This window comes from Chelonia mydas, chromosome 22, assembly GCF_015237465.2.
Source record: "Chelonia mydas isolate rCheMyd1 chromosome 22, rCheMyd1.pri.v2, whole genome shotgun sequence".
Taxonomy (NCBI): Eukaryota; Metazoa; Chordata; order Testudines; family Cheloniidae; genus Chelonia; species Chelonia mydas.
Window position 1 is genome coordinate 5,413,978 of NC_051262.2, and position 26,732 is coordinate 5,440,709.

General features: G+C 48.7%; 1 protein-coding gene across 4 annotated transcripts in view; it reads right to left on the bottom strand.

Moving 5' to 3' along the window:
• ETS1 (ETS proto-oncogene 1, transcription factor) overlaps nucleotides 1-26,732 on the bottom strand; it is a 120,833-nt gene that overhangs the window by 9,684 nt on the left and 84,417 nt on the right. For 2 of the 4 annotated variants that reach the window (XM_037882274.2, XM_037882275.2), the window contains 5 exons: nucleotides 26,426-26,545; nucleotides 25,367-25,567; nucleotides 19,094-19,171; nucleotides 17,190-17,438; nucleotides 12,855-13,115 (listed from right to left, as the gene is read on the bottom strand). In XM_037882274.2, the coding sequence (XP_037738202.1) occupies nucleotides 12,855-13,115; nucleotides 17,190-17,438; nucleotides 19,094-19,171; nucleotides 25,367-25,567; nucleotides 26,426-26,545 (909 nt within the window). The remainder of the gene's footprint in view (nucleotides 1-12,854; nucleotides 13,116-17,189; nucleotides 17,439-19,093; nucleotides 19,172-25,366; nucleotides 25,568-26,425; nucleotides 26,546-26,732) is intronic. The other 2 variants (XM_043533901.1, XM_043533902.1) reach the window with 1 other exon arrangement.

A 26,732-nucleotide genomic window follows, 5' to 3' on the forward strand; every position in this document is an offset into this window, starting at 1 on the left:
GGACCACACCTAGAAGACTGTGTTCAGCTTCGGGCAACATATTTCCAGCAAGACACTGACACATCTAAGAGGAGCTCAGAAAAGGGCAACGATAATGATCCAGGGAATGACTTGCAAGAAAAGAATTAAATATATAAAGCTGGGTTAGGCAACAGCTAAGGTGAGGGAAAGGAGAACAGACTGACAATGGCAATGGGTGTAAGCCTGAGCTGGCAGAAGGGGTGGCTAATGGAACAACGGGATGAAGTTACTGGATGACAGTTCACGCTGCATGTCAGGATAAAATTCCTGCCAGTGGGAATGGGAGGATGCGGACTAATCTCCCAAGGGATGTGATGGACCATGTCCTATTGCCTTTGGAGTCATAGATTCCAAGGCCAGAAGGGACCACTGTGATCATCTAGTCTGACTTCCTGTAGAACACAGGCCAGAGACCTGCCCCCCCAAGAATTCCTGCTGGAACAAATGCAGATCTTTTAGAAGAAACATCCAACTTTTGATTTAAAAATTGCCAGTAATGGAGACATTTAAAACTGTTGGAAACTAGGCAAACCACTAGTAGAGAGGGAACCATCCTGCCTGGTGAAGGGACAGACTAAATGGGACCTAGTGTGTCTTTTCTGGCTTTAGAGCCAATGGGCTCAGTTCTGCTCTCACTGCAGTCCCATCTTGGTGTAACCCCAATGACTTCAGTGGAGCTACTCCTGATTTACTAAGGTGTGAGAGCACATCGGGCCATGAGAACAGAGGTGCAAAAAACTACCCTGGCAGCCAGCCTCAGAGCCCAGGTCTACAGACTCTGGCTCACGCTATGGCACCTCTCGCTGGAGCTCAGACGCTGGGACCCACATAGCAACTGACAGAACTTAAGCTCCGACCTGGATGGGAATGTCTACACAGCTATTCTTAGCACCTTATCGTGAACCTTGTGAACTCAAGTCTGGGCTCAGAGAGCTGCTCCTGTAGGGGTATTTTTGTTAGCCTGTTTCCAGCATAGATGTACCCTGATAGATTCCTGACTATCCGCTAGCTATTCTTTTATTTAAAGGGTATCTGAGTGATTCTGAGACTCTTGGTTATCAGTGCATTGATATGCAAACCAAATCAGGTTCATAGTATCTATCTTATCCCATACATGAACAAGAGAAATACTACATTCTGCAGGGAAATATGTGAGCAAACTGTCCTCAGCAAGGCTTTGCCAAATATTGGCTCAGAGGATTTTGTTACACACTGTCTATATTTAGTAGGGATTGAGCAGCAACCACACTTCCCAGAGCGCTACACTGGGGAAGCTCAGATAGGGACTTTGCAGCTGCCTGTATTATAATGGGCTGATCCAGATGCTCCCAAGCTTTGGGGATCCCAGCTTTGCCACTCGAGCGTCTTGCTAACATTCTGAATTACAGCTCAGGGGGGTGCACGGGTAGAAGAGTAATTCATCCATCTGTAGTATGCCAGCCAGGCAACATAGGTGGATGCTGCTGAGGCTGAGCAAAGTGAACAGATTCTAGCCCTAAATAGACAGAGAATTCCCCTTGTGGATGGGGATGTCCCAATGTCAAATATACCAACCGAACCAACTTCTGTGCCTGCCACTGTCACTGGGGAAGGGGAGGTGCCGGGGGTGAAAGAGGCAAGGAAGAGCAGGTCAGAGCAGATGCCTCTACACCAATGCTCCCGTACAGTAAGCTAGAGCAGCTCCTTAGCTGCTCTAACTAATGTCTGGGCAGGCTGACACTGGGATGCAGAGTAAAAAGAAGACCAGTATCTCCCTATCCTGTTGATTTCCCTTAACCTTTGATGCATGTTCCAACTAATGGGAGGGGCTGTAATTAAGCATTCATTGAGACAAGTGATTGCCCTGGCCTGGCACATCACCAGGTCACACCAGCTTTAACAAGCACTTTCGAGGCTTTCCAAGCTTCCAGAGAGAAATTTCTCTAACCTTAGGCCAAGGAGCCCCGTGCAGTTAGCATGTTCTCCTCGCACTCTGCTGCCAGCTGGCATGCAGAGGTGCAGGGAAGCCCAGCAATTTATCACTGTAAGCGGCATGGAATCACATGGCGCGGCATCCTGCAGGATGTTTTTTTCTTTGCTGGAGGGAATGCTGTCCAATGGCTAGCGCAGAGGACTAGGAGTCAGGCTCCACGGGGTCGATTCCTGGCTGCCCACTGGAGGATCAGTAGTCTGAAAATGAACATGTTTACTGCATGGCTAGCAAGCAGACTTCAGCTCACGCACACATGCACCGAGCCATACAGAAGCATCACAGCCCGGCTGCTGCTGGGGCAACACCTTGTTTGAAATGTCAGAGAGTCAACAGATGCAGGAGGCAGCAGGAACTAACACACACTGCATGTCTGAGCCTGTGCGACAGAGCACAGCTCCGGGGAGACGGCGTTATCTGGCACCACCTCTCTCGGTATTTGCATCTCTTTCCTAGAGAAGATTCAATTGTTAAGAAAGAGAGCTATGAGCACTGAGGACGTATGATGAATTGGGCTATATGTGAGTTATGGTGAGGATCGGATCTGGGATGAGCATCTTGGAGAATGAGGCTCTCATCTAGTCATGGAACAGGCACTAATAATGGGTGAGATTTTCAAGGGCTCAAGGGAGTTAGGAGCCCAGGAGCTGGGTACCTAACTCCCCAAGGCATTTTTTAAAATCCCAGCCAATAAGACTCAGCACTGACACGCCGTTACATTTTCAAAGTGCTGGGTGGTGCAGGTAGCTAAGGAACACGTGTTTGTTCTCTGCGATCGGCACCTTCATTTCTCCAAGCACTCAGCACCTTATCCCTCTAGCGGCACCTGGTGACCCATCTCCCACATCTTCTGTTCCAGCCTTCATCGTTCTTCCACGTCCCGGATCCACCTAGCCGAGGAGGGGGGCAGTTACCAACTAAGACACTGGGGCCCAGATCTGCGGTAAATCGACACGGCTCTGGTGATTTACACCAAGAGAGGAGCTTGCCGTTGATGTTTCTAAAAGCCAATTGCCAGTGGAATATTAAGAAGAATCATTAGGAAATGAGGCAACTTCAATCCTGACTGGAAAAGACTTCCTTCCCGGTGACACAATCAGCCTCTGAAACTAGAGGAGATTCCCAGCATCCCTCTGCTTCTGCCAGTCCTACAGTCCCCCCACCTGTGGTTTCAGATTCTCAGCTGGTGTAAATTGGTGCAGCTGTGCCCTAGACGAGACACTGGCCCAAGGTGAGGCAGAACCCCCAGCTAAGAGGCAGCCCTTCCCGAGAGGGCCAGACAAGCCCCATGCACTGCTGACCTCATGCGGAATATCCCGAGACAGATATCAGCCCTTGGACACAGATGCAAGTAGGGAGGGTGCAGACACAAGCTGCCTTTTGTGATGGGGTCGCTTCAAACACCTCTGGGAGCTTTCAGCCATGCCCGGAGGAGGGTTCGCTGAACCCACTCATTTCCATACGAGCCCTGGAAAGATGACAACCTCACACGCACACCACCCCCAAGGCAAGGCCTCTGAATTCTGGGCTGTCCCTTGAGTGCAGCCTGATGACCTTTGTCCCTGGTAGGGAGGGAGGGCGTGCTAAGAATAGAGCCAGTCAGAGGGGGCTCACATGCTAAATGTGACTCACAATGGCCGCCCTGTCTCGCCTCCCTCACAGTGAAGAGCATTGGGGAGCATCACGCATTAGGAATTCTTGAACGTCATGGGGAAAATATGCCTCTTAAGCCTGGTTATGAAATGCTGCCACAGTGGGAACCCTGTCTGAGCAAAGCCTCTTTGCATGTGGAAGCGCACACACTCATGGGCATGCATTGCACGAGTCCTAGCCAGGTCACTTTCCCAGGTTGTCCCTCTGGCTCTGCCTTCCCATGGGGCTGCTAGGAGGTGCCTTAGAAGGGAACTTCTGTGGCCCTCAGGATTTCAGCTGGCTGTCTGCACAGGGGAGAATTTCACCTCCTGAGCAGATTCTCCCCCTGTAGCCTCCCACTCCTGCAGGTGGATGCAGGAAGAGATGCTGGTGTTAAAGTAGGTGCCACTCTTCTGGACCAGCGCTGAAAGAAGGCATGCTGCAGCATGGTACTATGGGGTGCTGTGCTGTTCACAGTGCTTGCTTTCCAAGGAGATGCAAAGCCCAGACCCAAGACACATGAGGCCTAAATGTCCCTGGGCCCTATTGCGAAAGAGTTTGTTAACCCCAGCCTTTAAACAAAACTTTACCATGGTCAGTGAATTGTGCCTGCCTAAATTCCCCCTGCAGAGTGAAATGAATGTGGTATGCTTCACTTCCTGCCCTACACTGTTGCTGGTGAGCTGCTAAACAGCTGCCATAGCCCACCCCAGAAGTGGGCACATTTCAGCAGTGTCTGATGTGGTTACAAATCACTTTTAGATGAAAGCATCTGTTATAACTATGAGGCGTTGCTAGAAACACAGCGATCTGTTGCAACATTGGGTTTTTATGAGGACTTTAGGAAGGGGAACTTCTGGGGTGCTATTAACAGTGGGATTCAGCCCAGAGGGGCAGGCAGGCCTCGACTCAGGAAACTTGCATCACTTCACAAGTGCTTGCATGAGTAACAGATGGGGTTTACACCAGGGCAATGTACTGTGGTAAATCACTTTGGTTCAAGCCCTCTCTTGCACTGAATCTACAGGTGCACTGAATCTACAGAGACTATTTGCACTAGTGTGGCTACAGCTGTACAACTCCCTCTCCATGCTTCTTTCCTCCCTCCCGCCACCAGCATAGACAGGCCATTAGTTTACATGGTAAGGCCCTATCTGAAACATGTCACCCCACTCCTTCTCTGGCTGATTTTCATACCCCCTCCCCCCAATGACATTGTGTGAAAGAAACAAAACAAAAAACGAGAGCGGCGCACCTATTCTTTTCGCTGTGTGGTTTGTGGTTCCAACCAAACACAACAAGTGGGCATAGCAACATCTCCAGAGCAGCCTCCCCTTCTGTCATGCACTGACCTTGGCCTGGACCTCCTATGTCAGAGCTTCAGAGACCAGTGTAATCAGGAGGGGCCGAGGCCTGTGTGCTGGCCCTGGGCAGGTTTGGGCAGTGGTGAGGGTGTACCTCTGCATTTCATCCCGCACATCAACCATGGGCAGTTCTTCCCTGTCTCTCCCTCACCAAATTTTGCTTTGTTAGGAGCATCCTAGAGGAGCGTCAGAGATGGATCTCAGTGGCAAAGTTCAGCTCCAGACTGCCTCAAAGTTTGGGTCTGATCAGAGCCAGCGTTTTGGTTTGGGATCATCCCTAGTTTCAGAAGAATCCAGGAAGCATCCATGGTGGAGCATGCAAGCTAGGGAGTGCCAGCCCACATGACAGGTGGAGGGTGGATTGGGGGTACTGATGAGTCTCAGGCCTCTGTCATGAAGGTGGCACTGGGAGTCCAACATACTATCTGTGTTCATGGCACCCAAAACCTGCTATGCCATAGTCTAATTAACTGCTCTGAGGAGTGACTAGTAAAACGGTATCACTGAAGAGTCAACTCTGAATTGCAAAGGTCATGCCGCTCGGTGGTTCAGGCTCTACATTTTTGTTTTAAAAGCTGAGCTACGGTCATGGTTGGGCAGCATTGCATGGGGCTGATTTTACTGTCATTTGCATATGTCTGGCAGGTGGCACATGGACCACTGAACCAAGCCCAGGCCCCATCCGCTGGGTTCCACCTTAGGGTGAGAAACGGGCCTTGTAGAGCCGCTTGCAGTGGAAGCTAGAAGCAGGTCGTAGGGGAAACTAGGATGTAAAGTTATGCTTGAAATCATCCCTCAACAGCAGGTAAAGTTCATACTGAACCGGAATCCAAACAGGGTAGGCAAGGAAACAACCACTCGCCCACAGCCGCCTGCCCTTAAGAACAGCCACTTTCTGTTTGTCCGCCAGAGGCAACTGAATGCACTTATGAACTCTCACAACTGACCCAAATCCAGCTTCACAGGGATGGCCGACTTCACCCTTCTCCAGCAGCAGGGAGTAGTCAAGAATGCCATACGGACTCTGCCTTTTCTCCCCAAGAAACTGCACTGAATGTAGATGTCCAGGCTGCCACATTCCATGTGGCTCCCTGAGCATCTCTTCCTGTGACTTGAGAGGAACTGAGAACAGCGCAGTTAACAGGCTTTCTGACGTTGGCTGGAGACAGCACACTTCCGCCCCCCAACCCCATCAGATCGCACCTGTCGGGCCTGTACGTTTCAGCCGGCAGCGTGGGTGGCAGCATGAAGAGGAGGAGTATGCAGATCTCCTAAAGAGACCCACTTTCTTCGATGCTGTTGTTTCTTTCTTGTAAACCAGCAGCTGTGTTCTTTCACTTTTAAATGGAACAGGCAATCCTCGCTCAGAAATACCAACTTGTCCAACATGGGCCCCTGGCCTTTGCAATAGGGAGGGGGATTTGCGGGGAGAGAAGGGTTTTCCAACGCATATTCTGGAGACATCTGTCAGACCTTTGGCAGCTGGGGAAGGGGAGGCTCAGGTCTGGATCTCAGCTGAGCAAAGTGGTGGTGACACTTGCAGGAGTGATTTGTTCAATGGAAATGCTTCTGCATGTATCACGGAGCTGAAGTCTCAGGGGAGCCAGATAGTCCCCTGCAGTCTCATGGTGGCTGGCTTCTTCCCTGACAGCACAGTAAAGACAGCACTTCTGTCACTAAGAATGAAATTAAGACCATGCATACTAGTGCCTAATTTGCATAATTGCATAATACTCTTGCATACTAATGCATGCTATTAATTAAGACCCGGTATACTATGATTTGGGGCTATAAACACCTTAGGCACCAGGCTACTCTCTAAAGCACCTGTAACTTCTTACTCGTTAGTGATGGCCTAAGACTCAGGAGATCTAGGTTCAGTTCCTCATTCTACCACTGATCTGCTGTATAAGTTTGGGTAAGTTGCTTCATCTCTCTGGGTCTTGCTTTACCACCCATGAAATGGCGGGGGGTAATAGTTCTGCCTTGTTTATTTAGGTTCTAAGCTCTTTGGCCAGGAGCTGTCTTTGATCAGGTCTCTGTACAGTGACTAGCACAACAGGGCTCTGAAATCAACTGGGTTCCAGGCACTACTGCAATACGAATAATAACTCTATGGAAAGCCACAGCCAAATGTCAGGGGCTTTGCAGAGAAGCTGACGCACTAGGCCTTGTGAAGCGAACACACCCCACGTTTCTGCTCTGTGTGCTATTTTGTTTGCTGGAGACCAGCCCACAGTGGTGCAGGCAAGTGACCACAATGGGCAGAAAGAGGTGTGAAATACTAGATGGTCCCCCTGGCTAAGAGATCAGTGGCTGAAGTGGGTCAGGCTAAAGATTCCCGGCACGCATCATGGAAAAAACAGGTCACAGAAATCAGAGAGATTTAAGAGCTAACTCATTACATTGGACCAGTGCAGCTTTGTTCTCTGCACTGTATTCTCCAGTGCTTTGTGTGTCCAGTTTTAAAAGCCTCAAGGGATGGAGGTTCTACTGCTTCCCTTTGGGAGATCATTCCAGAGTCGAACAGGTCTCACTCTTTGACCCGACTCGCCCTACTGTAATGGAAGAGTTGTGTCAAAATCCCCTAGACTGCTTTGAAAATCTCAACGCTGGAGCTGGCGTTTGGGCACCGAACTTTGAAAATGCCCCCCCAGTAGGTAAGGGGAATCATCTTTCAGAAGAGCAGTCTCAGCGGACCTAGCTATGTCCCTGTGAGAGTGAAAACAGGTTAGAAACTGAATTTTCATGAACTCTTGCGAAGTTACATTCTTCCCCCAAAGATAAGAAAATTGCATCAACCTCTCCGAGCAACCATGGCAACTTGTTAAATTAGGTCAAGATGTGGGGGCAGATAAGGCGGCTTTGAAAGTCTGCTCGCTAGCTTGAGTTACGAACACATCAAATGCAAGCTGGGCTTCCGCCAGAATGCACCTTCTCTACAAACTGTGCGCCTCCTAGGGCTGATACCATCGGCGTGCTGTTTCTCTTGTGATAAAGCACACCGGCACCTCCCAGTGCCATCGGCAAAGCAGGCTCTTGAGAACAAAAGCCAAATGATATTTTCAATGTCTTATATACAAAACAGGGATCGCGGCCAAAAATACTACGCGCTTGCCCAATGTCTTTGCTCAGAGGCGCTCAAAGCGCTCGGCAAACATCAACGGAGCCTTGATGCACGGGTAAAGATTGTTGTGCCCATTTTACAGAATGGTGACCCGAGGCACGGAGACTCAGACCTCCTCAAGCCACTATGTGAGTTGGTGACCGAGTGAGGAATAGAACCCAGGAGTCCTGACTGCCAGTCCCCTGCTCTAGCCGCTAGAGCCCACTTCCTTACCAGAACTGGGAACAGAACCCGGCATCCTGGCTCCCAGGTCTCCTGCTCCAGCCACTAGAAACCCCTTCTCTCCCAGCACTAAGAATAGAACTCAGGAGTCCTGACTTCCACTCCGCCATCCCACTTGCCCCGTTTTGCCTTTTCTGCTATTTATTATTATTTTTATATCGGGAAGCCCTGTCCCTTCCCAGTGGGAGCTCTGGGCATTATCTCCTGGAGCGGAGGAGCTTGTGAAATACCAATACGTTTCTGGGCTCACCACTGTCTCTATTAATTTAAAAGCTGCAGCATGCAGTAAAACCAGAGGTTGTAAAGGCCCATTATAAAGATGGCCTGAACCAAAACCTCAGCTCCAAACACCCCCAGACTTCGGAAATGTCTTAATCCAGATTAGAATTTTGGAGGCTCAATTCTCCTCTGCTTTGGAGCTTGTTTTGTCACTTGCGCCTGGGCAAAGTGATTGTATCCTGCAACCAGGTCCACATGGCTGCATTTTATACCCACACTGTATTCCCTTTTCCGGGTGTAAATGATGAGAGGAAATGCAAGGCCCTGGAGAATCAGGGATCTTTATAATCACACCTCTGGATTGACACATCCACAAAGTTGATCTGCTGCAGCATTTGTCCTACAATAATGAGGCAGGTCCAGTCCCTTACTAAACTGAGCTCTAAAGACAGCAACTCCACTAGACTGAGCAAAGGCCAATGACCTAAAGCCATGATTTTCACAGTGACTGGTGATTTTGAGTGCCTCAATTTCCAGGGACCCAACCTGAGATGCTTGTAAAGAGCCTGGCTTTCAGAAGACAGGTGCTCAGCACTTCCCCAAAATCAAGCCCCTTTAAGGTCTGGGCACTGAAAAATGGAGGCATCCCAAATCACCAGTCACTTTGGAAAAACCTTGAGTCTGGTGTTTAGGGATTCCCCCCCCCCCCCCCCCCCCCGATTCAAAATGGTATTTGAAACATGGCTAGGGAGATTACCATAAAAGCATGCATGTTTCTTACACTAACATGTAGCATGCAGCATTTGGGTTGTAGTCAAGAGTGCTTTTGTATGGGAATAAGTAAAGATGGCACTTCTTGGAGGCATGAGTCCAAAGAGATGCTCTGGACTGGTGGCAGTGCTGGGTGGAATAAAGGATCTAACTCGTTACGGGGATTGGCGCTCTGGTTTTCTGTCCAGGGCCATCACATCACACACAATAGTGAAGTGAAATGCCTGGGTTTAGTTTGGGGCAGACAGCGAGGTGAGGGTAGTTCAGTTTCACCAATGCACGGTGCACCCAGGGCTCTTTGGGAGACCCTTGGCCTTCTGTTAGGCACATGCTCTGTGTTCTATACATCCTAGCTATTGACAGCTGATTATGAATACAGCTGAATGAGTCAAAACAATCTGAAAGAAAATTCACTTTGGGTTAAACGAAATGCTTTTTTTTTGCCCCAAAATGAACGGGTGGGTTTTTACCTTTCTTATTTCTGTCATTTAAAATAAATCTACCTAAATATCTACTCCAAAATGTCAATAACAAAAAACAAAAAAAGGCAAAACACAGCATTTCAAAAACGTCAAAACAAAATTCTGTATGCAGTGTTGTTGTACCATGTTGGTCCAAGGATATTACAGAGACAAGGTGGGTGAGGTAACATCTTCTATTGGACCAACTTCTCTCTCACCAACAAGAAGTTGGTCCAGTTAAAGATATTACCTCACCCACCTTGTCTCTCTAGAACAAAATGCGTTGACTTAAAAAATAAATATATATATATATATATTTTGGCCAAATCTTTTCACCGAATTTGAGCCAAATTCACAAATAGTTTTGGTCGAACAGAAACCGTCTTTTTTTTTGAGAATAACCTATTTGTCTGAAAAACTTTGCCCGGCTCTAAATTATGAGCTTCAAAGCTGGAGAGAAACAGCACAAGCACTTGTAACTAGGGAGAGGGCACAGTCTCAAGACCTAGCTCAAGGCAAAACTCCTACTGACTTCAGGACTCTGATGAGCAGAACAAAGATTGAGCAGAGCCTCCCTTGATGCTGGGGGAGGGGAAAGGCTTCTCCCTCTGTATGGTCGGCTGTCTAGAAGATTCAGTCAAGTTTCTGCAAAGAGTCTGACCACACTGGGTCTAGAGTCACATTGTATGAGTGGGCTTTGGAAAGGGACTCACATTAGATGCCTTCCTGACACATATTGGCCCCAGCAACCCTGCTAAGTGTCTCCCATTGAAGAATGTGATGGCACCGAATACGAAGAGGAAGGGTATAAAGCAATGGGAGGAAACTGATCAAAGGAAAACATAGGCCTGATCATCAGCATAAAATGTCCTAAAACGTTTGCCACTGCTTGCAAAGTAACTGTACATGAAAATGGGCACTTGGGTGCCCTGTATTGCATATGCCAAGACCCCCTACTGGAGGAGAGAGTATGGTCCCGTACTCAGAGAGCGTGGGACTGGGAAACAGGAGATCTTGATTCTATACCCAGCTCTGCCCCAATTCAGCAACCTACTTTTGTGCCTCAGTTTCCTCCATTAAATGGGGATCGGCACGAGTGCATAGGGCCGTCAGGATTGCAAAGCACTTTGAGATTCCCGTGGTGAAAAGCTCTATTAGAAGTGGAAAGAATTCATTGGCTTGGGGGCAAAATAATGCCAGGGCCTACTTTGTGGAAACAAATGAAGTGTATTATGGAATGGAGCCATGATGAATGTACGGTACAATGTCGCGTGGCCCCTCCCACAGCTATATGTTTCACCAGTCATGTCCTATAGGGCAGTATCTAACACAGGAATGCAACATGATTCAATTGGTTTTTTTTACACTGGTCACTTAAAAGACTCCCATTCAGTCAGCTGGGTTGATGTCTCTCTAAAATTAAAGCTATAGCAACAAACCACTTCCTTTTTACACATAGCTCCAAAAATTATCTTCCCACCTCCCCCTCATCCCCCCCGCAAAAAATAAAATTATCAGCCCTAAGAGGAACTGTGTGAGGGGGTGGAGATTTCTGGGAGGGTCTCACCTCAGGATCTGCTCTGAGCGTCTTGATCTTTATCTGCACATGCTATTTCTGCCTCATGACTCCTCCAGCACACAGCTGCCACCAGTAGGTGCATGAGGTCACTATTCGTGAGTGGAAGGGGACCTGACAAAAGATACTGTGCCACGCCTCTTTTGGCTCTTTGATCTAGGTTTCAAATAAGTTCTGAAGTCCGATCACTTCCCCCCTCCCCTACTTTCCCCCCCTCAAACTGAAAAATCAGTACAAAGTTCAATAACAAAATCTGCTTGCCTAGATTCCGAAACAAATAAGGACAAAATGTTCCAATATTGCAGGGGAAAGACCCAGCCATCCACACCCCTGAAAAGCTCTCCACGGATTGTGTGCATGCCCAGAGTCCCATTCTGCCAGCCTTGTTCCCAGTGAGTAAGGACAGATGGAGGCTGGTATTGCTCCTGGAGTACTGTGCAACATAGCGTCAGAAAGAAGCACTTCACGGATGTATACGGCCTAATTCTCCATTGCCATACACCTGTTCAAAGCAAATGGCAGGTGCTAATATTCGGTGTATAGGACAGCATAAAGGGTGAAGCCATGACAAAATCAGGCTCTTTACACCTCCATCACTTTCCATTCCCAAGGCTAAAAAAGCATTTCGCAACCTATACTCAGACTGTGCAGTGCCTCGCAAAATGCAGCCACCTCTGGGGTTGAGGGCTGCAGAGAAGTGGACGGCACACTGCATAACAGTACGGAGAGGTGAAAAATTGTCCTAGATGATGATGAAAACACCTACCTTGACAAGTGAGGGGCCTGGCTCTCCAGCGCCTTGCACATGGTGTTTTCACAGCTGTGCAAAGTAAGGGTAAACCACTATTGGACTCAGCAAGGTGGCAATTTTGCACCTGCTTTGCACAGGTACAAATGAGACCAAGACCGACCGGCTCAAGAGACATGATGGGATAACAGGGACTCTCACCTCTAGGTCACTGCTAGGAATCTGCTCCCACAGCAATGCCCAAAAGCTATTTCTTTCCAATAGATAGTTGGAGACTGAAGTGAGATGGGCCCATGTCACGACATTGGGACCCAGACTCTGGGTATCTCCAAAGTTATGGGGTATTTGGACCAGCCTCCTCCACAGACAGGGAACTGAGGTAAAATGCAGACCCTGATGCAGGTTCCCAGAGTACAGGGCTGAGCTCATCTGTAGTTGGTGCCTCTCAGTCACACTCCTAAAGGGAGAGGGGTTCACATCCCAAACGCCATCACTAAGATTGGTGTGCTGGAGGCCACTCGAAGGGACCCATTCATCTCTCCCCCTATAGACCCCATCCCTCTCAGTCAGGGTTGAGATCCATAAACGAGGGGGGATGGTTTGCTCACTGCACCTGTCCTGCGCATCAAGACCTCCAGTCTCCAAGTCAGCCAATCTCACCCCTTTCACCAGCCCCAGATTCGCTTCTGAACGGAACCCAAGAGCTGTCTCGGAAAGGCTCTGCCCTGGGGCAGGTGACCCTACCTGTGTAGCCAGCGAGGGCAGCAGCAGGAATGACTGGCTTGTCCTTGTTCATGTCAGCCCGGTCTCGAACATAGTCCTTGAAGGTGCCTTTGGGCTTGTGGTTGGGCAGCGCCGCTGGGTAGTCCTCAGAATCAAAGCTGTCGTAGGAGGGGACGCGCTGAAGGCTCTGGAAGGACGACTGGCTGTTCCAGGACTGCGTCAGGCGGTCACAGCTGTCATAGCTCTCTATGCTCTCGAAGGAGTCCTGGCCCCCTAGTTTACCTGGCAAGCAGAAGGGAGAATGAGAATCACCCGGCCTGCGAGGAGGCAGTTTAAATGAGATCCACAAATCAAGGTCAGGAGTAGGACAACGCCTCAGGTGTGCACTCCATCTGCCAGCCAGGCAGACAGCAGAAGGAGCCACAGTCCTGCTAACTACATTCAGCTCCAAGCCACACAAGACACTGCTGTTCCAGTGCACTCTGCACCTCAGAGCAAATGTTAATCGAGCATTGACATCCATGAGGCTGGTGTATCATTTCTGTCCCCATGCTACAGAGCAGGGCAATCTGAGGCACACAGAAGTGAAAGGACTCGCTCCAGGTCTCAGAGTGAGTCACCTAGAGCATCAAGGAAAGAACCCAGGAATCCAGACTCCAAGTCTCCACCCCAGATGCAGAGAAATACCCTGAACTGTATCTGTGGCCACCTAAATTTGACCCACCTTCTGAAAGGGGATTGCTCTGGGTCTTGAAGAGAAATACACCACTAAAACAGACAGGCAGGACCACATGTTCCAAAGACAGGTGTGGAAGCTACAGCCACAATGTAAAGGTGCAAAGGAAAATCCTAGATCCACACATGCAGGGTCTGGGTTTGAATCTCCTGACCTGAGCCCAGCTCTACTGATCATTTGTACAGCACCATAGGCCTGCACGACACTTTACAAAGCCCTGGAGAGCTTACATACAACCAGGTACATTCATAGAGTAAATTATGCAGTTGCACATTCCAAATAGTGTAAGCAGAGGTATGATTCATGCCCTGTGCAGAAGGCTGGCACAAGGTCCTGCTAAAACTCATTCTCAGTTTCTTTGCTACAAGACTCTGCTGCCCCGTTTTATTGCAGGAAATCATAACAGAAGCTCTTAGCACCCCAAAGCCCCCAAGCAGCAGTAAACCAAGGGGGAAAGATGTGGGTTGAGAACTATTTTTTCTCCTCCATTAAGATGCTCACATCTGGGCTACGCTTATGCGACTGATTGTTTTCTATACAGAAAGCAATATATTAGGGGCCAGTTCCTCAGCCAGCGTAAAGCAGGGAGCTCTGCTGAATTCAATGGAGCAATGTTGATTTACACCAGCTAAGGATTGGGTTCCCTGTATTTAAAAAAAAAGTGCAGGGGGCTAAAAAGGGACCCAAAAATAGCCTTCAACTGCACTCTCTGGGTTCCCTTACTCTGCCTGTTGCTCAACCTCTTTGCTGACAAGCTAAGAGCGTAACAGGATCATTCAAGTTCATTAATTTCCCAAACTAGGCTAAAAACAGCTGCTGGGATTGTGTAAGAGCTCCTGGAGAAATTTCCACTGACTGAACTGCCTGCGGCTCAGACCCAAATAGTAAATCTCACAGGGGAAAGGAGGGTGGAATGGAGCTGGCACGCTCACCCAAATATTTGTTGTGTTCTAGTTTAAACAGCTCTCGCAGCAAGAAAAGCTTAACTAATGCGGGTGAGAAAGCCTATTGACATTTTCTTCAATGACTGATGGGCTGAGTTTTAGGACATTAGCTCGTATTCATCCTAATGGTGTGCTGACTCTGAAGCCTAATGATGATGATGATTTATATGTCAATAATAATTATTTCACTTCTGTCTTGAAGGACTTCAAATTTGAGGTTCCAGCGCAGGTCCATCTCTAATTTAAATTATTTTACTATAGGTGACACAGGTAACGATGCCTATAATTAAGATTGGCCAACACTTTCCAGTTATAATTCCTTGTTTTCAGTTGCTTATAACTTGCCAGATTTCATCGATTTGGGCTGAAAATGTCCATACTTCAAGCTGCTATATTTGGGGGGGAGAAAATTTCAGCAAAAATGATTCAGCATTTTCTCAGAACAGGGTTAGAGAAAAAGTGTTTTGCCCACGTTAAAAAAATCATACAGCCATTTTGCTGAGAAGCTCTAGCCCCTCCATGCTTTGTACCAGGAACTTGAAATTTGGCAGGGAGGTCGGGCCTTTTGTCATCTATGTGAAAATCCACCTACATTCAGTCAAGTTATGAGCCTTTGAAAAAAATTCTCTAAAGATTCTATCTGCCCTGAGCATGCTAAGGTGGGGAAAAAAGCATGTGATCATGTAATTAAAGACTGTATCATAATGCATCTGCACAAGGGGGCCAAATTCAGGTTGCATGGGTAGCCTTAATTCTGGCATTCCTTCGCTTTTAAGGGCTTGAATTTGCAACCTAAACACTCTTCTAATGTTGTTTTTGCATGGAATTTATAATAAGCTTATAATAATAAACTTGGGGGCCGGATACCCATTTATACTAAGTCCCCTTGAATACCATTCTGGCAGTCTTAAGGGATCTTATCCCTAATATATTTACACCAACATGGAGGGTGCATTTACACTATTAGAGCAGGATTTAGTGTCAACCAGGATCCTGACCATTGTGTTTCTTCAATCACAAATGAAATGTTAAGGGGATCACTGATAGAGGCCTCTCTCTATGATCCTGTTTCCCTAACACTAGGTTGAGAGGCTGTTATGTCAGAAGAACACCCTTCCCTTGAGGCTTGTGGGGCCTGTAGGCCGGTATAAGATTGAGTCATGATAGTGAAAGTATTTCAGTAAGAATTACCAAGATGCCTGCTTTAAAGTTCAAGAGAAGAGAAGGAACCAAATTAGAAGCTGAACTGCAAAAACAGCCTTTGCAAAAGGGCTTGCCTAAAATTGCAACACAGCTGCCCCTTGGCTTGCCACATCTGCCTAATTTGCCTGTGTTATATAAATGTTTAACCAGCCGAAGTTGTTGTTTTTTTTAAAAAAATAACCCTCCCAAACAACCCTTTTCCCAGCTTGGAAATTAAAAAAAAGAAGAGGAGAATAATGAAAATAGCCCCGATAGTTTCAGAGTAACAGCCGTGTTAGTCTGTATTCGCAAAAAGAAAAGGAGTACTTGTGGCACCTTAGAGACTAACCAATTTATTTGAGCATAAGCTTTCGTGAGCTACAGCTCACTTCATCGGACATACATGTGATTCCAATGAGTGGGGGCATGATGCTGGGATTGGCAAAGCATTTTTCACAAAGATCCAACCCATGGCATTTTTCAGTTCTTGTTCCACATTAAAAAATTAAGCAGACGTAACATTTAGCATCAAGACCAATTCGTATCGACACTGGCATTCTGATAAGTCCTGGGAGATACCTGGGTTCTGCTCAGTGTGCGATCTCTGGCAGGTCACGTTGCTGCTCTGTGCCTCAGTTTCTCCATCTGTAAAATTGGGATAATGATCCCCTCCTTTGTAAATGGCTTTGTGCTCTATGGATAACACCCACTCTTTGCATAGGACTTATGAGCCAGTTCCTCAGCTGGTGTAAAACAGTGTAGCTGCTTTGACTTCAGTGGAGCCAAATCCACTCAGACCAGGGCAGAATCTGGTTCTGTGTGTTTGGAGTTAAATAATGTTACCCTAGAAAGGCATTTGGTGTTGGTTTAGAGTGTTCCAGGTTCTATTCCTGGCTCTGCTATTGACCTCATGTTGAACTGAGACAAGCCAGTGCCTTCTCTCCGCCTCAGTTAACCCACCTCTAAAATGGGGAAAACAACACTCGCCTCGCATCGGAGCAGTGAGGTTCCATTCATTGGGCCAGATTCTCAGCTAATGTAAACTGCAGTCGTGCCACTGAAATCAAACGGGAGGCAGTGCTACTGAGGGGCTAGAGCACCGGACTGGGACTCAGAAGACCTAGGTTCCATTCCTGGCTCTGCTGCTGGCCTGCTGGGTGATTTAGGGCAAGTCACCGCGCTGCTCCGTGCCTCAGTTTCCCCAGCTGTAAAATGATATGGGCCTCCTTTGTAAAGCGCTTTGAGATCTAATATTCATTAGGATTATTTTACCCCTGCGGAAGCTTTGGGACGTTATACGTAAGTGCTTCCAGACCCTTGGCTAACAGACACTGTGGAACTAGTTATGGGGCGCTGATGGTTTCTTTGCCGGTGACTCCTGAAAAGGAACATCCAGGGTAGAGGGGACCCTTCGGCGTGTACAGGGGAAGGGAGGGGAACACCCAGGGTGCAGGGAGAAACCAAGCGGAGGCTCGAGAGACTCCAGGCCCTTACCTCGACTGGTGCGCCCCATACACATGTTATCTGGCGTTACAACTTCCTGCTTGATCGTGAAGTAGTCTGTCTGAAGGGAGTCCGTCTGGACAGGGTCACGCAGGATGACCGACGGGTAGTCATTCTCGTACTTGAGGGAGAAGAGCTCCTCTGAGCTGATCGGATGGAGGGTCTGGTAGGACTCTGTGATAAAGCTGGGCTCGGAGAACTCGGATGGAGGTACGCACTGAGCGTGCTCAATGCCATAACCTGCAGGTGGAACAACTGGGTGGGTTAATGTTAGCGATTGACCGAAAAGACGACGACTCAAAGCTAAACAGACCACTGCTGTTTCTACCTCTCGTCTCCTGTAACATGCTGATATCGTGAGATCTTTGGGTATATTTTTAATTACTATTGTCTGGATGTACAACGCCTAGCACAAAGGCACCGCGATGCCAGTTGGGGCTGCTCAGTGCTACCACAGTACAAATAATAAATAGTAACAAATAAGAAGAACTCCCGTTGATTTCAGTGGGCACCAGATTGGGCCATAAGCAAATAGGAGCAACCTCAGAGCTGTTATGGGAGGAAGGGTTGGATAAACCACGAGAGGGAGGCTCCTAGCAGTTTCCCCAGGAAATGGAGTATGAAAAGGCAGAGGAGGGTCCTTGACATCACAATGGAGCTGGATGCCAATTGACATGGCAGACATGGAGGTTGCTCACCTTCACAATCACGAGGAGAGACTATGTGTCGTCATTAGGTTTCAGAGTAAACAACATGTTAGGATAATCGGAAGCAGTGGGACTTACGCAAGGGTTGCACTGCTGCTCTATGTAGCATGCTGGAGTAGGATTAGCACTTTCTTCCTCCCTAAAAAGCAGTGGCAGCCAGGAGAATCCCCCCTGTAGAAAGACATCTCCCTGCTCTACACTTATTCTCCTTCAACCACTTTCAGATGAAATCTGCTGTTTACATATCAAAAACAAGATTCCCCTCACTGCTGGCCCAGCATGCTTCACCTGGCATCAAAGCCAAGGGAGTTCCTTTCTGCTCCAACCCTTCCCACTGACCGGAGAGTCTGGAATCCAAATTTAGCGGATGATTCTGTCAATGGTGCACGAAGCACAATCGAATCTTTCCCTGCTGTACGGGCTCTGAAGTGCTGGCATTGGGGGTTGGATCATGCCAGATTAGGGACCCAGCACTTTCCCTGGATGGCTGCCATCTGGAGCTAAATCTCTCATTTAAATGATATTAAGAATCTAAACTCTCATTTAAATGATATTAAGGCCCAAATTTTCAAAAATGCCTGGATTTTGATGTACCTGATTTGAGACACTGCGGGCCTTTTTTTCAGAAATGCTGAGAACTCACAATGCCACTCAAAATCAGTGGGAGGGGCAGATGCTCTGAAAGTCAGGTCCTAAGGGTCTCAGGTTGATTGCCCAGAATCCAGGCAACAAAAAGCAGAGACCACTTCTAAAAATGTAGGCTTAAGTTTTAGACTGATGAAGTGACGTCTGTCTGAGACCACAGAACGTCTGATGCAACAGCTCAAAAGTGTGCACTTCTCCTGGTCAGTCTCAGTGAATGTTAACTCTGAAGCCTAATGATGATCCCCCACATTAGCTATCTTTCTGATGATCAAAGGACACAAGACAGAAGAGGGATAATCATACCATGAAAGCTGCACGTTCTGCCATGATTGGGGCAGTAATTTGTCAGCACACAAATCAGTTGGGCCTCAGAAGACTGAGAAAAGAGATAACCCTAGAACAACTGTCACTTTTCTAACCACTTCCACCTATTTTAAATAGGCTAGTGGCCAGCCCACTGTAAGCCAGATGCAATCATGTTAATACGCTGGACTATTTGGAGGAAAAGAGGAGCAGCTTTGGGAAAAAGGGGCTCAGACTTACTAATGAAGTAGTCCGATGTATAGCGGGATTCTGGGTACGCAGGGTTCACTCCGTTAGCTGAGTATGGCTTTATCTCATCTAAAAGAAGAAAGGGGAGTTAAAGAAAAAAGCTCACAGGAATCTCACCTGTGCTGAAACTCTCAGTAATACATGGAGGTCAGAATTTCCAAAAGCATTCAGCTTCCATTTAACCTGGGATTTTCAAAGGATCAGAAGCAAGTTAGGTGTCCAAACCCCATTGAACTGGGTGCCTAACTCCCTTAGATTATTTGGAAAAACGTAGCCGTGGGCCCCAATAAGTTGCCTGATTTTTGAGAATGCTGAATAGCTTCCCATCTCAGCTGGAAGCTCTAGGCACTACTGAAATACTATTAATTACTTGTTGAAATCCCGCGGTGCTGTACAGGTGATATGGATCAAGTGTAAAAGAGCTGATGACTGAACCTGGTGATATTCGGAACAAAAAAGAGCTCTCGGCCAGGCTTCACGCTGGTTCAACATTCTAAGCTTCAGAGCAACAATCACGTCATTTCGCTATATAGATTATTATACTTTAATTGTTTTGTTTCCATTAATTTTGGCTCCTTTTCATTCTTTAACCTGTTTTTTTTTTAAATGAAAAACAGGGACACATTGTTTCAGAAAAATTTCCCCATTTTTCAACCAGCTTTAGCTGCTTGTGTATGCCCAAAACACATCTGTGTGTTGGCCATACACCCCTCTGCTGCTCCTACCCTGCTCATGTGTAAAGGAAAAGGTGCAAGGCACTGGAGACGCTGTTCCTACACTCATGAGGCATTGCTGCAGAGCTACCAACTTACTCCGACTTAATACTCTTCGGTGTGTGTAAGGTAGCACCTCAGAGTCACAAACACCAGAGTCACGAACTGACCGGTCAACCACACACCTCATTTGGAAACAGATGTACGCAATCAGGCAGCAGGAGAGAAAAAAGGAAAGACCACAAAAAAAAAAAAAAAAGCAAATACAGTACAGAACTGTGTTAAAGGTAAACTCCTAAAACAATGAAGGGAAAGCAGCGTTTTTCTTCTGCATAGTAAAGTTTCCAAGCTGTATTAAGTCAATGTCCAGTTGTAAACTTTTGGAAGAACCACCATAACCTTTTGTTCAGAGTTACAAACAGTTCAGAGTTAAGAACAACCTCCATTCCCGGGGTGTTCGGAACTCGGAGGTTCTGCTGTATGTACAGTGCCTAGCACAGTGGGGCCTGATCTTGGAAATGAATTAATAATAATAACTGTACACGCAGTACACATCTCAGTTCACCCCTTTCCATCCATCACATCAGAGCTTTCCCATGCGGAAGCCAATTTTGTCTTCCCAGTTTGGAAGCTGCACAATGTCTGCTCTGGCTCTTGTCGTTCCCACCTCGTTCATTGCAGGAGCAGCTGCAGAGCGCACAGCGCATGGACAGAAACAGGGTAATGTGACATTACAAAGGGCAACAAAAATAAAAGCACGAATTGCTCTGCCTGTGTTTATTTCTGCTGAGGCTGGAGAAAAACTAACCAAAGATAATGCACGTTCACTCGAAGGAGGCTAATTTTGGCCTCCTCGCCTGGGATTGCAGGGTGGAAAATATTCTTAAACAAAGGAAGGTTTTGTGGAGAGAGACCTAATCCCGAGTGCGCTTTTCCCCTCCCCACGGAGTCTGCCAAGCGGCAGGGTGGGTGACCACAGGGAAAGGGTGGGACTAGGTTAAAAAGGGCAACTTTCAGCTAGGTTTACAGTCATGCAGAGGGCACTGATGGCTGCTGGTAAATGGGAGTTATTTTAGGAAGAAATCTGGAAAAATACGACTGCAAACACCCAAATTCATGAAGGAAAAGTCGCCCAGCTGCTGCCATTTTTATACCTTGTGCAGTCTGTGGTAGGTGAGTCACTCGCTCTGGAAGAGCTAACAGGAGAGGCATCTTAATAAGAGGGACCGGGAGGTTGCCATGTGTCCTCATGTAACCTAATGCTTCTGGGTGGTTTAGTGAAGGTGAAGCTATATGCTTTGGGTCTAACAGACAAGGCCCCGGTCCCGCTCCCGCTCCCGCTGATGAGAATGACCAGCTACTCTTGGGAACGAAGGGCTCATGATTAAGACACTAGATTAAGGTTCAAGAAATGTTCGCTCAATTCCCAGCTCGGCCAATGCACAATGGGTAATTTTCTCCATCGCTCTGTGCCTCAGTTTCCCATCTGTAAAACATGAATAGAAAAATCTGTCTTGTCCAATTAGATTTTAAAACCTACCAGAGACTCTGTGTTTGTACAGCACCTAGCACAATGGAGCCCTGATTTGGGGCAGAGCTTTTGGGTGGCATTATTATGTGAATAATAAGGAGCCTTCCCATTGACTGTATTAGGAGCAGGATCGGGCCCTGTCTTCCTAGTTTGGAAGTCACAAGGTTTCGGCCCTTTTTATTATTCATAAATACTTTTCAGCCAAGGATCACAAAGTGATTTACAAACATTTCCCTGGGCCTCTGAGAGGCATGCAGATAACTGTGTTTTACAGACAGGGAAACTGAGGCACGGAGGCTCTACATGATTTGCACAAGGTGACACAGCATGTGTGGAGAACAGCTGGAAATAGAACCTAGGCATCCTGAGTCCCAGTTCCTCATCTGGAGGATAAGATGGACAGAACTGCAACTTTATTCTTGTCCTCACACTCTTGCAGGAGAAACAGCCAGTGCTGAATCCAGGACCTAGCCTGTAAAAAGACTTTTAGTTTTCTTCTAAGGACATCTATCTACCTAGGTAATTACATGACCTTCATTACCGCAGAGTCTGAGCCCCTACACATGTAATAGATTTAACCTCACAACGCCCCCTGTGAGGTAGGAAAGCATTCTCCATATTTCACAGCTGGGGAAACTGAGGCAAAGAACACCATATCCTCAAAGGTATTTAGGCACCTAGCTCCCACTGAATCAATTCCCAGCTCTGGGATAGACTCGGTTGGGCATGTCACTTCGGCCCAGATGCTCAAAGGGAAATCAGTGGGAGTTCAACACTTAAATACCTTTTAGGATCTCAGCCCAAGTGACTTGCCCCAGGGAGTTGGTAGAAGAGCTGGGAATTGAAACCACACCTCCTGAGTACCAACGGAGTGCCTTAACCACAAGACCATCCCGCTACCGTGGGTGACTTTACCAAGCGCTCAATAAAAATGAACGGAAAAAGAAAAGAACTGAAAAGACGCTGGAGCCAAACAAGGAGCAGAAAAACACAGGCTTCTGCAGCTCCCATGCACACCCATGTTTACCTTCTCAAACCACTGGTGACAGTAAAATTAGCAATCAGTAATTAACCTCCATTTGACAATGCGTTTCTTGGACGGCACAGAATCCCCCTCCTCACCGAGCCACCCAAGTTGGATTACTGGCAAGGGCAGGCGGTGGGTGCCGTGGATATGGATACGTAATGCAATGGAAGCTTGGGCTATGGAACAGCCCTAGGAAGAACTAGATGCTGTATCACCGGGTCGAGAGTGGGCTACAGAGTGTTTTAATTTGCTCAGTGCCCCTGAGTTTTCTGGGCCCTTCACTGTGTGTTAGTAATTGCTTAGTAGCCCAGTAGGGAGAATGCAGCAAGGTAGTCTCAAGATCGCCACTGATTCAAACTAGGGCAGCTGCTTCTTTAAATTCTCAGTGAAGGAACAGTATCTTCAGGGGGTCCTAAAACCCACGGCCTTCCTCACTTGCTCCAGACCTTTAGCCCCCATTCAGCAAAGCAATTCAGCACATGCCAGATCCAAAGCCCATTCTATTGACTTCAGTGGGCCATAAATCTCGGGGAAATTAATGAGATTACAGCAGATGCTTAAAGTCAAGCATGTGCTTTAGTACTTCGCTGAACTGGATGTGCCTGTTGCCACTATTCGTGTCTCAATTACACAGCCCAGGCTCCTCATCAGCCACTTAGGTAGCTCTGTCACTCCAAGATATCGGATCAGACAGAGATCACTTCACCCACCCCCTCTGAAATGCAGCCACCTCTGGTGTGGAACACAGCTGCTGTTTAACCACACCCAAGGAACAAAGAAAAATAGTTTCCAATTGCGACTGGAAAGTTTGGGTGTGATTTAAAAGTGTTGGCCTAGCTGCTCCCATTGAAGTCAATGATTAAAATTCCCAATGGAACCAGTTAGGCCAAGGGTGAATGCCTTGGAAAAAAAAAACACTTTCATTTCTAGGAATGCAGAATGTCCCTGCCTTGCCCTGGAATTCAGCCAAGAAGCTGGCGTTAACACCCTTCCTCTTTCAAAGAGTGCCAGGAGCTCTTCGCTGACCACAACTGGCCAGGACCCTCTGCTTTATGTTTTATGGGAACGACATCTCCAGCAGCACCCAGTGCTGACTCGCGTATGTCTACATTTGAGCAGGGCGCTGTGATTCCCAGCGTGCACAGGTGTACCCAAGCTAGAGCCTAAAAACAGCCATGCATCCACAGTGGCACGGGCCATGGCGCAGGCTACCCATCTGAGTATGTACCAGGGGTCCAGCAGGATTGTACTTAGGGTGACTAACGTGAGCCCCGCCCGTGCTGCCATGGACACGCTCCTATTTTTAGGCACTCAGTCAAGCTGAGCTAGCCTGGGGATGTGCATACAAGCTGGGAATCATCCCCCCCCCCCGACCCCCCAATGAAAGGTAGACAGACCCTCATAGAAAAGGACATCAGCTGCATAGGGTAGCCAACTTTCTAATCGCACAAAACCGAACACCCCGGCCCCGCCCCTCCCCAAGGCCCCACCCCTTCTCTGAGGCCCCACCCCCGCTCGCTCCATCCCCCCTCCCTCCATTGCTCACTCTCCCCCACTCTCACTCACTTTCACCGGGCTGGGGTGCGGGAGTGGGGTGAGAGCTCCAGCTGGGGGTGCGGGCTCTGGGGTGGGGCTGGGGATGAAGAGTTTGGGGTGCGTGAGAGGGCTCCAGGCTGGGGCAGGGAGTTGGGGTGCCAGGGGGATATGGGCTCTGGGCTGTGGGTGTGGGTTCTGAGTGGGGCCAGAAATGAGGGGTTCAGGGTGCAAAGAGGGCTCCGGGCTGGGGCAGGGATTTGGGGTGCCAGGGGGATATGGGCTCTGGGCTGGGGGTGTGGGTTCTGAGTGGGGCCAGAAATGAGGGGTTCAGGGTGCGGGAGAGGGCTCCGGGCTGGGGCAGGGAGTTGGGGTGCCAGGGGGATATGGGCTCTGGGCTGGGGGTGTGGGCTCGGAGTGGGGCCAGAAATGAGGGGTTCAGGGTGCGGGAGAGGGCTCCAGGCTGGGGCAGGGAGTTGGGGTGCCAGGGGGATATGGGCTCTGGGCTGGGGGTGTGGGCTCGGAGTGGGGCCAGAAATGAGGGGTTCAGGGTGCGGGAGAGGGCTCCGGGCTGGGGCAGAGGGTTGGGGGGCAGGGGTTTGAGGACTCTACCTGTGCGGGGGGTGAGTTCTGGAGTGGGACCAGGGGTGAGGGGTTTGGAGTGAAGGAGGGGGATCCAGGCTGGGAGCTGGAGTCCGGGGGAGGGCTCAGGCTGGAGGTGCGAGCTCTGGGGTGGGGCTGGGGATGAGGGGTTTCGGGTGCAGGAGGGGACTCAGGGCTGGGGCAGGGTGTTGGGGGGCTGCAAGCTCTGGGAGGAAGTTTGGGTGTGGGAGGGGATGCCAGGCTGGGGCAGGGGGTTGGGGTGCAGAATGGGGTGCGGGGTCCCAGCGGCGCTTACCGCGGCTCCCAGGAAGTGGCCGTCAGGTCCCTGCAGCCCCTAGGCGCATGGGCAGCCAGGGAGGCTCCGTGTGCTGCCCTCATGCCCGTAGACACCGTCCCCGCAGCTCCCATTGGTCGCAGTTCCCAGCCAATGGGAGCTGCGGAGTCGGTACTCAAGGCAGGGGCAGCGCGGGGAGCCTCCCTGGCCGCCCATCCGCCTAGGGGCTGCAAGGACCTGGCGGCCACTTCCGGGAGCCATGCAGAGGTAGGGCAGGCAGGGAGCCCGCCATAGCCCCAGGCCCGTCAACCTGACCTGGCAACCCTAGCTGCATAGAGCCACAAACACCACTTCCAGCCACACCTGTATCTTCCTTAGAGGTCTCCCATCCACATACGTCCTCTCTAGATTCTGTTTAGCTGAAAAGTCTGGAGGCATCACTGTGCCAGGGGTTGGTAAATTACTGAATCCTACTGTAGTCAGACCTTAAGCTGGGCTCTTGGAGGGCCTGAGATTCAGTTTGCCTCTAATACATGCATCCAAGGCCCCTTGGTGTAGCCCATGTGGTGACCCACTCAATTACCTTTCTGTAGGATCTCCAGATGTTCCCAGAGAATATCTCCCACGAAGTCAGGCGCTAGCTCGAGGAAACAGTCCTTGCCCAGAGCGCAGAGGGCAGCCCCGTTCATGCAGAACTTCTGGAAATCCACATCCTTCAGACTGAATTCATTCACAGCCCACATCACCCAGTCCCGTACATGAGTCTCCGTCCACTGCTGGGGGTCTGCACCAAGGGGTCACGGGAGAGAGCCGTTAATAAGACTTCTCAGGAAGTTAATGGTCAGGGATCTACAGTGGTCACTTCACCCGCCCCCTGAAATGCAGCTGCTTCTAGTGTGGAACACAGCAGCTGTTCAATCACCATGTGTTACAGACATACCACATCAGTGGGACCAAAATATCAGCAATCCCTACACCTATACAGACAGGTGCCCCACAGATCCCACCTTTGGGTTGACATAAGTATAACGTACAATGGTGGGGAACATCATCAGTTTAGCTTCATCCTATAGGGCCGAGTGTTACTTTAGTCTGTCACTGCAGCATCTTTCTGTGCTCCTAACCCTGGCTCGAGACAAAGTTTATAACAGCCCATGTTCTCCCTAAGGGCATCCGTCTTCCAGTATCTTTTTTTTTTTTTCATTCAAACCACAAGCACCTTGCAGGTCATGCCAAAAGACACTTGACACTTCTGCCCACAGTAAAAATTAACAGAGCTGAAACTCTCCCATGGCACAATATTCATGACCCATTGGATAGAGGGTCCCTGTGCTGCCTCGAGAGGGAACTCAATTAAAGCGGTATTGCTCACCGGGGTAGATGAGAGCAAAGATTGTCTCAACTTCTGAATGGGGTGGACAGAGACCACATATATCAATCCATCAAGCAATGGAGGAAGATATCACTTGTGTGATATCCTCCAGCCAGAGAAGCCAGGGATCAAGGTGATGGCAAGAGAGATGGAATGGAAAGGAGCAAGAGGTTTGGAGAAGAGGATATTTCAGATGAAGAAATGCCTCTGGTTTATCACGGTTTTGCCTGTTGCACAGGGCTCTGCCCATTGGGCCCTACTGTGCCGTACCTTTGGGGATTCCCAGCCGCTGTTGCTCTTTCGTGAAGCCGCTGAAGGTGGCCTTCAGCGCCTGGGACATCATTTCTTTACTGCTCGGGGTTAGCAAAGGCACATCTGCACATTCCATATCTGAAAGAAGCAGAGGAAGAGACAAATAAACAACTCACCGAATCTCATGCCCCACTAAGGGAGAGGATTAGGGAGTTTGGAGCCACAGGAATTATACATCCAGAACTGAATCAGAAAAATAAGTGAGCCGAACAACGTGAATTTAAACCTCCTCCCAGCTGCCTTATAACTTCACCCACAAACTCCC